The sequence below is a fragment of the Ochotona curzoniae genome, unplaced genomic scaffold (genome assembly GCF_017591425.1).
Source record: "Ochotona curzoniae isolate NIBS_2020 unplaced genomic scaffold, NIBS_Ocur_1.0 scaffold_4701, whole genome shotgun sequence".
Taxonomy (NCBI): Eukaryota; Metazoa; Chordata; class Mammalia; order Lagomorpha; family Ochotonidae; genus Ochotona; species Ochotona curzoniae.
This window is the reverse complement of record NW_024467122.1, coordinates 33,725,025-33,737,409: the sequence shown is the minus strand read 5'-3', so window position 1 is coordinate 33,737,409 and position 12,385 is coordinate 33,725,025. Positions and strand designations below refer to the sequence as shown.

The 12,385-nt window shown below is 42.1% G+C and overlaps 1 protein-coding gene across 1 annotated transcript; it reads right to left on the bottom strand.

Moving 5' to 3' along the window:
• Positions 1-575: 575 nt before the first annotated feature.
• Positions 576-11,076, bottom strand: DTD2 (D-aminoacyl-tRNA deacylase 2). Its single transcript, XM_040969618.1, has 3 exons — positions 10,948-11,076; positions 5,734-5,803; positions 576-1,489 (listed from the first exon to the last, which is right to left on the bottom strand). The coding sequence occupies exons 1-3, from the start codon at positions 11,056-11,058 to the stop codon at positions 1,164-1,166; spliced, it is 507 nt and encodes a 168-aa protein (XP_040825552.1). The 5' UTR covers positions 11,059-11,076; the 3' UTR covers positions 576-1,163.
• Positions 11,077-12,385: the final 1,309 nt, after the last annotated feature.

The window sequence follows — 12,385 nt, the reverse complement described above, 5'->3', positions numbered from 1 at the left end:
ATTATCTTAGCTCAGTGAGCTATTACAAAATACTCCAGACCAGGTGGTTTAAGCAATGATTTTCAGAGTTCTGGAGGCCAACATTTCAAGATGAAGGGGTGAGCATGGCCAGTTTCTGGCGAGAGGTCTTGTCCTGACTTGCCTTCTTGCTATATCCTTGGAGAGGGGTGGGAGAGTCTCTGATGGCTTCCATCTAGCCTATCTTAGGGACCAACTCCAAACAAACCTGATTATCTCAAGAGCCCAAAAGCAAATATTAACACAATGGGAAGGGGACATTTAATCTGTTACACAGACTAAAAAAAAAAAGTGCCACTGGATTCAAGTGATCAAACAGATCATATAGAATGAATAAATCAATTTGTTTCCAAAGTATTCCTGCAGAAAACTTCTTTTCTTACTCTGACAACAATCTTATCCAACAGTAGGGCATGCTGAAAAATTTATGAACCAGCAAAAATCTTGTGAAGTAGAATTTCTTTTAAAAACCAGTAACAGAAAGTTAAGACATACATCATTTTGGTAAAAAAAGAAAAATAGAACATCAACTAATTTTTATGAAAGTTTAATAAAAATAATTTTTAAAACTCTTATATCTTGCTCTTTTATCAATTAAAGATGCTTAAAACAATGTAAAACATTTGGATGTTTATGGAAAATAATATAATGCATTTCAAGATTACATTTTTATAGATAATATTAAATGGAAGTAAAATACGTATTACTCATTCCAAATACAGAAAACTGCCACAACTAAACAAAGTTCACAAGGTTATCACTGGTTTATGCTGGTTTTTACTAGTTCTAACACAAAGGTATTTTTTAATCGCATACTGAGTAAAGTCGGGGGCATAAACATGTTTTGTTCTTGATTGCATAAAATACTTAAACTATGCTTTTAAATATGGCTAAGATTTCCCTAGTCAGTATTCAATGAACAGACAGTATTTTTCAATTTTTTTGGATGGCAAACTGGAGAAAAACAGGACAAGAGGTGACTGAGATCCTGAATTTAGGATGCAGAATTACTTATGGGTCCCAGGATTTTCCTACCTAAAAATGCTGCAGAACAGTATATTGAAGGTGAAGGAGAAGAAAATCTAGTTATAGTCTGGGTCTTTTTGTGCCATAAGCCAGCTATAGAAAGTAAATTTTTCATGTGTTCAAAACTCAATCAGGTGTGTGTATGGTCCATTGGTGTCCAGCTTCAACACTTGCCGGTTCCCGTAAGTGCCATGTTTCACCACAACCCCGGCTTCAGCACACTTGCTGTTGGCAGCTAACTCTTTCTCACACAAAGACACAAACTGGGCGTAAAGTTCTGAGCCTTCTTCTTTCCCAGAGTTCGAGTGATACTGCATGCTTCTTCCTTTCACTCGCCCTCCAAGGGTGGCCTGAGGGATGATAAGCACGTTGCCAGGCAGATCCAGTACAGAGACGTGCTTGCCGTTTTCTGTCTCACTTAATTTCACGTTCAGCAATGTATTAACTGGGTGGGGAAGAAAGACAAAACATCTTGAAAGTGAAAAAACAAGAAAGGAGAAATCATTGACCTTCTTGGCAAATTTCATGTTTAGGTCTGATGTGTCAGCTCAAACTCTTTTAAACTAGGTTTTTAAAAAATGTTTACTCTATTATTTATTTGCAAGGCAGAATTATAGACCAAGCGAGATACAGAGAGAATCTTCCATCTGCTGATTTACTCCCCAAATGGCTGCAATGGCTGAGGCTGAAGCAAACTAAAGCCAAGAGCTTCACCTTGGTCTCCTGTGTGGGTGGCAGGGTCTCAGACATTAGGAGACTGTTCTGCTGTTTTCTCAGGTGCAGCAGCAGGAAGCTGGATCAGAAGTGGAGCAGTCAGAAATTAAACCAGCACTCATTTGGTGTGCCTGCATCGAGGTGGCATAAAACACAGCATCACACCCGGCCCCTCAGCTTATACCTGTAAAGTCTCTACCTAGATTTTAAAAAATTGCTTCACTAAGCTATTAGCATGAAAAATAAGGCAACTTTTAGGCAGAAAATGACATAATGCTTTAAATTTAACTTGAAATTAACATTACTTAACACTAAATTTATCTGGAAAGTTCTAAAGAATTCACTGTATACTAGAACCTTAAACATTGTTGCCTGTGGGTAAGGGGCAAGCTGGGGGAAGAGGATATTTAGTCTATAATATCTATTAACAAAGAAAGTGCAATTCACTTCAAGTGATCAAGCAGATAATACAGAATGAATAAATCAATCTGTTTTCAAAATAATTCTGTAGAAAACTTTCCCACAAGCTTTTACTTCTTTGTTCTACATTTTAAGCAAATCCCCCTGGAAAAGACTATGACTAATGAACTTTTCCACATCAAATTCTGCTTCTTGGCAAAGAATAGCAAACACAAATTTCAGTGTGTTTATTATTTTAAACATAGTTGCCTGGAGTTTGAAGTTGACACAAAGGTTCCAGATTCAATCTCACTATAAGCCAGTCAACTCTGTGGTTTCATAGCCTTAAGAGCACTACATATTTTACAAATACAACCCAGGAGAAAAGGGCAAAAGTACAACCAAGAGTTACCAGAAATTAATCAATACAACTGGAAAAGTATATCAAAAGACATGGAGCTTCTGGCATTATCTTTATATACAAGGAAGAAAATATGATGTTATCACCTATATAACATTAATGAGATTATTTATGGCTAGTAAGTGTAAAAATCATAAATATTCATGTGCAGCTAAAACAATGTTGGAAGACAATTATACCTCAACCACAATCATTTCGAAACAATAAATAAGTATGGTATTTAATACAAACAGGTTTAAGGTTTCTCTGCTTCTATAAAGGTATGAACGACTCTCACTTGTAAAGAACCATCCTGAGAGGACAAAGGTGAAAAAAAAAATTTAGTAAGAGGACAGAATCATGGTACAGCAAGTTAAGCCACTGCTTGTGATACTGGCGTCCCATATGGATACTGGTTCAAGTACTGGTTATTCCACTTCTGGTCCAGCTCCCTGCTAATGCTCATGGCAAAGCAGCGGAAGATGGCCCAGTTTCTTGGGACCCTATACCCACATAGCAAACCTGGATGACGCTCCTGGATCCTGACGCAGGCCTGGAACAAACCTGGTTGTACCAACTATTTGGGGAGTGAGCCAGCGGATGGAAGTTATCTTTGTCTCTCCCTTGCTCTAACTCTTTCAAATAAGTAAATAAATCTCTAACACTAGGTAAGCCCCACACCCCTGCTCCCAAAATTAGGTTTCAGAAGGCATTTCTGGGAAGGAGGTCAATTGTTTTAATTATCAGAGTTTGTAGTAAATATCAGAAAGGATTTAACATGACTGTCACAGTTTACAAACTCTGGAATTGGTAAACATCATCAGAGGGCACAAACTAATGAATTCCTAAGCTATTCTTTAAGCACCATCGTCTTTTAAACAACTCCAATTTTCTCTATTACAATTAGGGTTTACTATGAAACCAGTAGTTCTTACTGACTTCTTTCTAAGGAAACTGTAACCCTCCAGAATACTCTATTCCAGTGGAAATCATTCCTTAGCTACCCAGGCCTTGGATTACATAGACAATTTTAGAATATGATGCCTGAGAGGTAATGCAGTTTATTACACTTCCACACACCTCCCTCTACTGGCAGTGAATGAGAACTCAACACTGTTAGTATATACATGTAAGTACGCACAAGTCAACCCAATGCAAATAAAACAGAATTAAATTGAGACAATGAATTAATAACACATTGGAAATGCAAAGGTTCTAAGCCTGGTTACCAATCAAGCGCCTACAATGTTGAAAATGGAAAGGTAAGCTTGTATAGGTCCTTGAATCTCTATACAACTATACAAAAGATGAACTGAGGAAAATTCTACACATCTCTATGTTAGCTATGCTATTTCAGACATTCTAAATACAACTAATCGTTATGTTCCCAAGTGATACATGATTTGACTGGAACGACCAAATCATGAATCCATGTAGTAAGTATGAAATGGAGTTGAGAGAATCTCATCTTGCTAGCTTACTCTACCTTTCAGACTGGACGGCAAACACGGCAAGCAGCACCTTAACACACTGCACCACACTGCTGACCCTTTTCTGGTATGTGTAACATAATTGATATAGCCAAGTATTATCTTGACACGGTATGATTTGATTTGGTTCATCTAAAAAACATAATTATTATGATGAATATGCAGTGATAAAAACTGTCCAGAGTACTAGAAAATTGGAGGCAGGTTAATTATTGCTGAGATCTTTGGACATGGCTCTACTTTCCACGTCCCTGTAGGAGGTTGGGCTGTGGTGACACTGAGTTTGAATCAAGAATCAGGAGAACCTTATATTTCAACATATATACAACAAATAAGAGCAGGAACAGTCAGTAAAGTTTTCTTAACAATAATTTAAGCCTGAGTTGGCAAGGTCTGATATGACGCCCCTTCTTTTTACAATGTCATCCACTATCCCTGTAAGGGACTCCGGAGGGTAAGGAATACTGTATTAAGACATGTAGCACCTATTTCTCCTGATGTGGCCACCTTGTTTCCAAAAAGTTTCTGTATCCTGGGCTCAAATGGGTTGTATATAAGTGCATGCCCTCTGATTATTATTATTTTTTAATTTATTTATTGAACTTCAAAGTCAGAGTTACACAGAGAGGGAGAGACACATAGAGAGAGATATTCCATCCCTGGGTTCACTCCTCCAATGGCCACAGCTGGGCAGCTCTAAAGTCAGGAGCTAGAAGCTTCTTCCACGTCTTCCACGTGGGTACAGGAGACCAAGGACTTGAGCCATCCTTTGCTGCTTTCCCAATGCATAAGCAGGGAATAGAAGGACTCAAGAAGGACATGAGTCGCCACCCATAGGGGATGCAGGCACTGTGGGCAGAGGATTAGCACGCTACACCACCACATTGGCCCCAAGCACACTTGGCGTGATAGCTTAGTGGCTAAATCCTCATCTTGCAGTATGTTGGGATGCCATATGAGCTCCAGTTCATATTCTGGCTGCTCCACTTCCCTTATAGCTCCCTGCTTGTGGCCTGAGAGAGCAGTAGAAGACGCCCTAAAGCCTTAGGACCCTGTAACTGCATGAGAGAGCTAGAGGAAGTTCCTGGCTCCAGATTGGCTCAGCTCTGGTCATTGTGGCCACTTGGGGAGTGAACCAACGGAAGGAAGATCTTTGTCTCTGTAAATGTGACTTTCCAATAAAAATAAAATAAGTCTTTAAAAAATCGATAATGCCACCTTTAATGTTGCATGTATCTTAAAAGAATTTCACTATGTTCCCTTAAGCTCTGGAATACTAAGATAATGACAGTTTGCGACGCTAGACAGAATTACATAATTTAATGACATATCCTACCACACAGTGTGGCACAGAAGGTCAAGCTGCCGTCTCTGACATCAGCATCCCCCAAGTACTGGAGCCTTTGCCACAGATGCAAAATCAGGATGGAGTTCCAGGCTTCAGGCTGGCCCAGCCCTGGATGTTGTGGCCATTTGGGGAGCAAACCAGCAGATGGAAAATCAACCTCTCTCTCGTTCCTGCGCACCCTTTGCTTTTCCTTCTCTTGCTGTCACTCCTCCTTTTAAATACACAAGTAAGTAATCACATATTTTTAAAAACACCTCGTGCTTTTTACCACTGCTGATTCATTTGTCTGCTGGTGTTCTTTTTCACTCTTAAAAAAAAAAAGAACATCAACTACATACCCATTTTAGGAAGAAGCTCTTTGTCAGCTCCCTTGAAAAAGCATACATAGATTACCAAAGCTCTCTCAACCTGCGAGAAATCAACACAGTAAATTCAGATTAGAAAGACATCTGTATGGAGAGATGGAGCTACCTAAATATAATTTCACAATTGTTATTGACACATATGAAAAAAAAAAGACAAAAATTTCACAAAGTGATTTCTAAAATACATGAGAAAACAAAAATCTTTCAAATTTCAGTCACCTGTTAATCCACCTTTCATTAAGTTTAAAATTTATCCAAGAGCACTAAAGAGCAAAGTTATACCTCTAAACATTAACTCCTAATCAAATTCACTCAGCCTGTCAACCAGCTTCCTCTCCATTAGACAAGACTGACAAACTTGGACACTCTCAGTCGGTTTGCAGGCCCTATTTATTCAGTACCAGCGGACTGACATTACACCGGATGTGGCTGCTGGAGGGCCCACATGCAATGAACGGCTTCTGACAGCCTCACTCCTTATCTCCCCAATCCATTTACTAACATAGAAGAATCCACTCGGTACAACTCCAGGAAGCAGAGCAATTATTATTATTGTTAATGCTTTAAACATAAATAATTTGGCCTTGAAAGTTACATTTATGATAATTAAGTAGGGTTTTTTTTTTAAGATTTTATTTTCATTACAAAGTTAGATATACAGAGAGGAGGAGAGACAGAGAGGAACATCTTCCGTCCGATGATTCATTCCTCCAAGTGAGCGCAATGGCCGATGCTATGCCAATCCGAAGCCAGGAGCCACATCTCCCACACGGGTGCAGAATCCCAAGTCTTTGGGCCATCCTCGACTGCTTTTCCAGGCCACAAGCAGGGACCTGGATGGGAAGTAGAGCTGCCAGGATTAGAACCGGCGTCCATATGGGATCCCGGCATGTTCAAGGTGAGGAATTTAGCTGCCTGGCTACAGTGTTGGGCCCATAAGTAATTTTTTAAAAATTTATTCATTTATTTGAAAGGCAGAATTCCACAGGGAGAGATCTATTTGCTGGTTTACTCTCCAAATGACCAAAATGGCAGGGCCAGGATATAAGGCTTTCATGCTGGCCTTCCACATGGGTGCAGGGGTCCAAATTTCTGAGTCATTTTCTACTGCTTTCCCACATGCATAAGCAGGGAGCTGGATTAGAAGCAGAGCAGCCAGAGCACAAACCAGTATCCATACGCGATGCTGACGTCCACTGGTTTTAGACCTGTGTCACCAATGGCACCCAAGACAAATTCTATATCACAAACTTAGTTAGTTATCAGGAGTTTAAAGGTATTTATTTTAGATAATGACTTAGATATTTATTTATTAGCTTTAATACCATAGAAATGTTATAGAAGAGACACAGAAAAGGAACAACGGCCTGGTGCGGTAGCCTACTGGCTTAAGTCCTTTCCTTGCATGTGCCGATTTCCCATATGGGTGCCAGTTTGTGTCCCAGAGACCTTGCTTCCCATCCAGCTCCCTGCTTGTGGCCTAAGAAAGCAGATGAGGATGGCCCAAGTCTTGGGACTCTGTACTCAGATGGGAGACCTGGAAAAGGCTCCTGGCTTCAGCTCCAGCCGTTGTGCCACTTTGGGAGTGAGTCAGCGGTGGAAGATCTTCCTCTCTATATATTTGACTTTGCAATAAATAACAACAACAAAAAAAAAGAAATGCACATTTTGTGCCATGATGAAGTCATCTTTTGCATAACCACATCCCACACTGCAGTCCCTGCATCCATGACCCAGCTCCACTTTCCCTCTTTTTTTTTTTTTAAAGACTTTTATTTTATTAACTTGAAAGACAGTTACAGAAAGAGAAGGGGAGATACAGAGAGACAATTCTTTTTCTGCTGGTTGACACCCCAAATGTTTCCAGCAGTCAGGAATGGGCCAGGCCAAAGTCAGGAGCCAGGAACTTCATCCATGTCTCCCATGTGGGTGCAGGTGCCCCCAAACTTGTGCCATCTTCCACTGCTTTCCCAGGTGCATTAGCAGGAAGCTTAATTGGAAGCAGAACAGCTGGGACTTGGATTGGCAGCCATACGGGACAGTCACCCTAATGGGAGGTGGGTGTTGCAGGCAGCAGTTTAACTTGCTGGGTTAAAACACCAGCCCCTGGTATTGCTTTTGGCATGGGTCAAGGTTTTAAGCCTATGCATATTCATTCTACTTAACCACATAACCTTCTCATCAAGATAAGCCTCTCTTCAAATCACAACCACTTCCATTGTAGCTTCTTTGGTATAAAATATTTCAAATATAGTTCATTTTCATTATCTATGAGGGACTAGCTCCAGGACCTCTGGTGAATACTCAAGTCCTTTTTATAAAAAGGCATACTATTGGCATATATCCTATATACATCCTTCACCTTTAAAATACTTATCTGAGACACACAGAAGCCTTATTTGCTAGCATACTCCTCAAATGCCTACAACAGCCCAGACTAGGGTGGGGCTGAGTCAGGAGACAGAAACTCAATCCAGCTCTCACACATTGTGCTGGAATGAGCCATCCACTTGCGCCATCACCACTGCCACCCACGATCTGCATTAGCAGGGGTCAGTCAGGTCTCAAAACCAGGGACTCCAACACATGATATGGGCATTTTAATCACTAGGCTATGCTCCCAATCCTCGCACTTCCTCCTCTGCTTTACCTAGATCATTTAAATATCTAATACAATGTAAATATGATGCAATAGTTGTTGTACTATATTGTGAAAAAGAAAACTATCTAGTTTAGAAATTTATAAAAATTTTTAGTTTTTTTTAAAGAATTGCTAAGAAAAAAAGCATACATTCAGTAAAGATGCTGGGTTTTTTTTTCCCCCTTAAATATTTTCCATCTGAGGTTAGTTGAAATCCTGAAGGTATAAACCACAGAAACTGAAGGCCAGATTGTATATAGAAAAATATAGGGGGTGACCAGTGCAGTGGTGCAGCGAGGTAATCATCCATCCTGTGACGCTGGCATCCCATATGGGTGCTGGTTTGTGTCCTGGTTGTTCAGTTCCCATCTAGCTCCCCGTTTAACGCTTGGGAAAACAGTGAGAGGATGGCCCAAGTCCTAGGGACCTTATACTCACAAGTGAGACCTGCAAGAGGCTCCTGGCTCCAAGCTTAAGATCAGCTCAACTACAGGCATTGTGGCCATCTGGGGGAATAAATCAGTGATGAAATACCTTTGCTCAGCAAGATCTGTCTTTCTGATTTATCTTTTTTTACTACAGGGAAGATTTACAGAGAGAAGGAGAAACAGAGAAAAGAGCTTCCATCTGGTTTACTCCCTTAAATGGCCACACGGCCAGAGCTGAGCAGATCCAAAATCAGGTGCCAGCAGCTTCTTTTGGGACTCCCACGTGGGTGCAGGGTCCCAAGGCTTTGGGCTGTACTCCACTTTCCCCAGGTCACAGGCAGTGATGGGAAGTAGAGCAGCTGGGACATGAACCAGCGCCCATATGGCATTCTGGTGCTTGGAGACAGATTAGCCAACTGAGACATTCTGCCAGTAACCCCAAATAAACGAAATCTTTATATATATGTGTGCGTGCGTGTGTGTATATGTATGTATATATGCAGAGGGGCTGGCAATTGTGGCACACCCACTGCTTTTGAAGCTGGCATTCTACTTTGGCATACTGGGTTGAGTCTCAGCTGCTCCGCTTCAGATCCAGCTTCCTGCTGTTATACCCAGGAAGGCGGCAGAAGGAGGTCTGAGTCCATGGGTCCCTGTCATCCAGGTGAGACCAGGTTGGAATCTCTGGCTCCAGGTGTGGCCTGGCACCGACATGGCTGTTGTGGCTACTTGGGTAGTGAACCTGCAGACTGAAGGTCTCTCCCGCTGTCCCTCTGCCTTTCAAATAGAATTTCTTGAAAAAAAATCCTATAAAGTACAGAGATTTCTCACTGTAGCTTAGAAATATCTAACTTCCAGGGGGGAAAAAAATTTTATCTGTGATGGCCAAGTACTAAATGGTAGACACAGTAACAAAATAACCTTCACATGTTTGGTCAATCAGAAAACTGCTTCTAAAAGAATTCTTCATGAGGAGCAGGGCAAACAGTGCCTGAGAAAGAAGAAAGAATTTACACTTAACATCTAATTACTTGTCAGCTTTTTAATTTACTCATGTGTGTGGGAGTAGAAGGGAAAGCCTTAAAAAAAAAAAAAACCCGAAACTTACAAACACAAGCCAATAGTTTGGAAGCCTGCAATAAAACACGTAGGATTTTTTTCTAGCACAACGAATATAAGAAGCACAGAAGGAGCCTAAATGCTTACTAGCTTGGAATTCATATTGATAGGAGGCCACTACAAACATGAGTGCTTCTTTAGACAGCTCAGCAAAAAGAAAAATAATTTCAAATATGGCAGACTTTCGTCCATCAACAAAAGCTCAACAGAAATAAAAGTGAATTTCTGAGAAGAGGGGAGAATATAGGATTTTTTTCTACCTATCAACTTTATATGTGTCAAAACAGCACACAATAAGATTCCAACAAGCACGGCACGCTGTGGTTCAAGGGTGATATTTCAAATAATGACTTGGATTGTGTTGAGGAATCCAAGATCTGGGACCCACATTCAAATTTCTGACACCTCAGAAACTCTTCATTATGAACAAACTGCCTTCCTGCATTTCCAGTTACTCCCCCAAATCTGTCAGGAGCTTTAAAGAACACCTGACTTATTCTTGCCTGGAGTGGGGGCAGGCTGTCTTGAACAAGGCAAGGATGCAAGCACTGACATGTTTCAAATTCTTTGGAGGAAATGTGTCCGAGGACAATGTTCCATTTTTATAAACGTGGTGGTCTTTGTATCTTAGTCGGGAAGAGATTAGATTCTGCCTCTGTTCGGTTTCTCGAAGTACCATAGTTTGCTTTTTAGGACGGAAAAGACCCAAGCTGCAGTCAGCTGCAGGTGGCTCATTCGGGGCCATCTGGAGCCCAAGCCAACCCCTCACCGGCCACGCCTGACGTGGACCGGATCAGCACGGGGCGTGAGGAGGTCTACACCTCCGTGGTCCTCACACCCAGGAAGGCCCCCGTCTTCCTCTGCGGGCGGGCAGGGAGTGTTCGTTCGGCACCCCGGCCGCGAGGTCCCCTGCCGCCCACCGCACAAGCTGGGGAACCCGGCAGCGAACCACGGAGGGAGACGGGGCACCGCGACGACGCAGGAAGGAGCCGACGTTACCTCCACCCACTGGGCCGCGGCGTCCCCCTCGGCCGGGCGAACCTGCAGCCGAGCGTGCACACACTGCTGGAGGAGCGCACGGGCTTGCGGCGTCCGGCCGCCGTCGGCCATGGCAGCTGCCCTCGCTCCAGGATGCCACGGGTTCCGGCCGCGCGTTCCGGAGGCTCCGCCCCTGGCCGGCCGGCGAGGAGGATGGGGCGGGGCTCGGCCGGGGCGGGGCTCGGCGAGGGACCGCCCCCGCACGCCACCCTGGGGGCGGGGCGTCCTCCTAGCTCCGGGTGTCCCGGATGTGCCGGCCTCAAAGACGGTGCTCCCCTCAGCCCCTTTGCTTCACCTGCCTGATTCTAGAAGGCGCTGGGTGTGTGTTTGAAACCAGTGCAAAGGCTCATTGGGTCTCCGCTGCGCACATGTTGAAGAACCATTTTTCACCTCAGAAAGCTGAGATTTTCAGGTGTTAGACATTTAAATATGCTTGATATTTTAAGTCCATATTATGTTCATTAGGAAGATCAGTAAATACCATGAAATCAATTGGGTGTGACACCAAGTGCCGATGGAACGAAAACCTTATAAATCCTTCAAAATTGTCTTTACTCCAGTCAGTAAGATGGCACTGCCTCCTCCATCAGGAATGCTATTAATCATTCGGATTCACAGCTGTGGGAATTACTGGTATGCCACTTGAATACACATTTGGAGATCCATTTGCTAGGAGATAACCTCTGTAAAAACATTCTTATTCAAGCAAGTGTGTGACTGCTAATAAGCTATGTAGCCTGCTACAAAAATAAAATAGTATATCCCAACGCACATATGATGTTAGTTTTTGCTATGGATTCTCTGTGAGTACATGTTAAAATGCAAATCAAATTAAACAAGGGCTTGACTTCGCTTTCCCACGCAACACATTCCTGAAACATGCATCAGATTAGCATGTATTTTTCAACGGGCTTGGAGGGTTTTGATGAAGAATAATAGTGTTACCCAGACTGCATTACTCAGGTCATTGATCTAGGCTCGGTTGGCACAATATGCCTATACATTCTGTACCGTTGTTGCAGAAGATGACATCACAGACAGGACTGCTATTCATACAAAGTGGCATGACTGAAATAATCCAGGCATAACCAAGGATTCTTTGTACCTAACATTGAAGATGTGCATTTGGTAGTTATCATGCAGCATGTCTTACACTTTTAATAATAAGAGAAGCAAAATCTCTTATTATCTGACGGCTGTGTTACAGGGGGTCCAACATTTATTTACATTTGTCTGCCAGCACAGATAAATTGAATTGCTTAATGTCTGCATCTTTATGTCATTGTAACTCTTGGATCTTTGTTCTCTTTCTTTCTCTTCCAGACCCAGATTTGGAAGGAACTTTATCATAGAGATCTTTAGCCTTGAAAAAGAAAGCTTTTGTGTCCATTTTGCACAT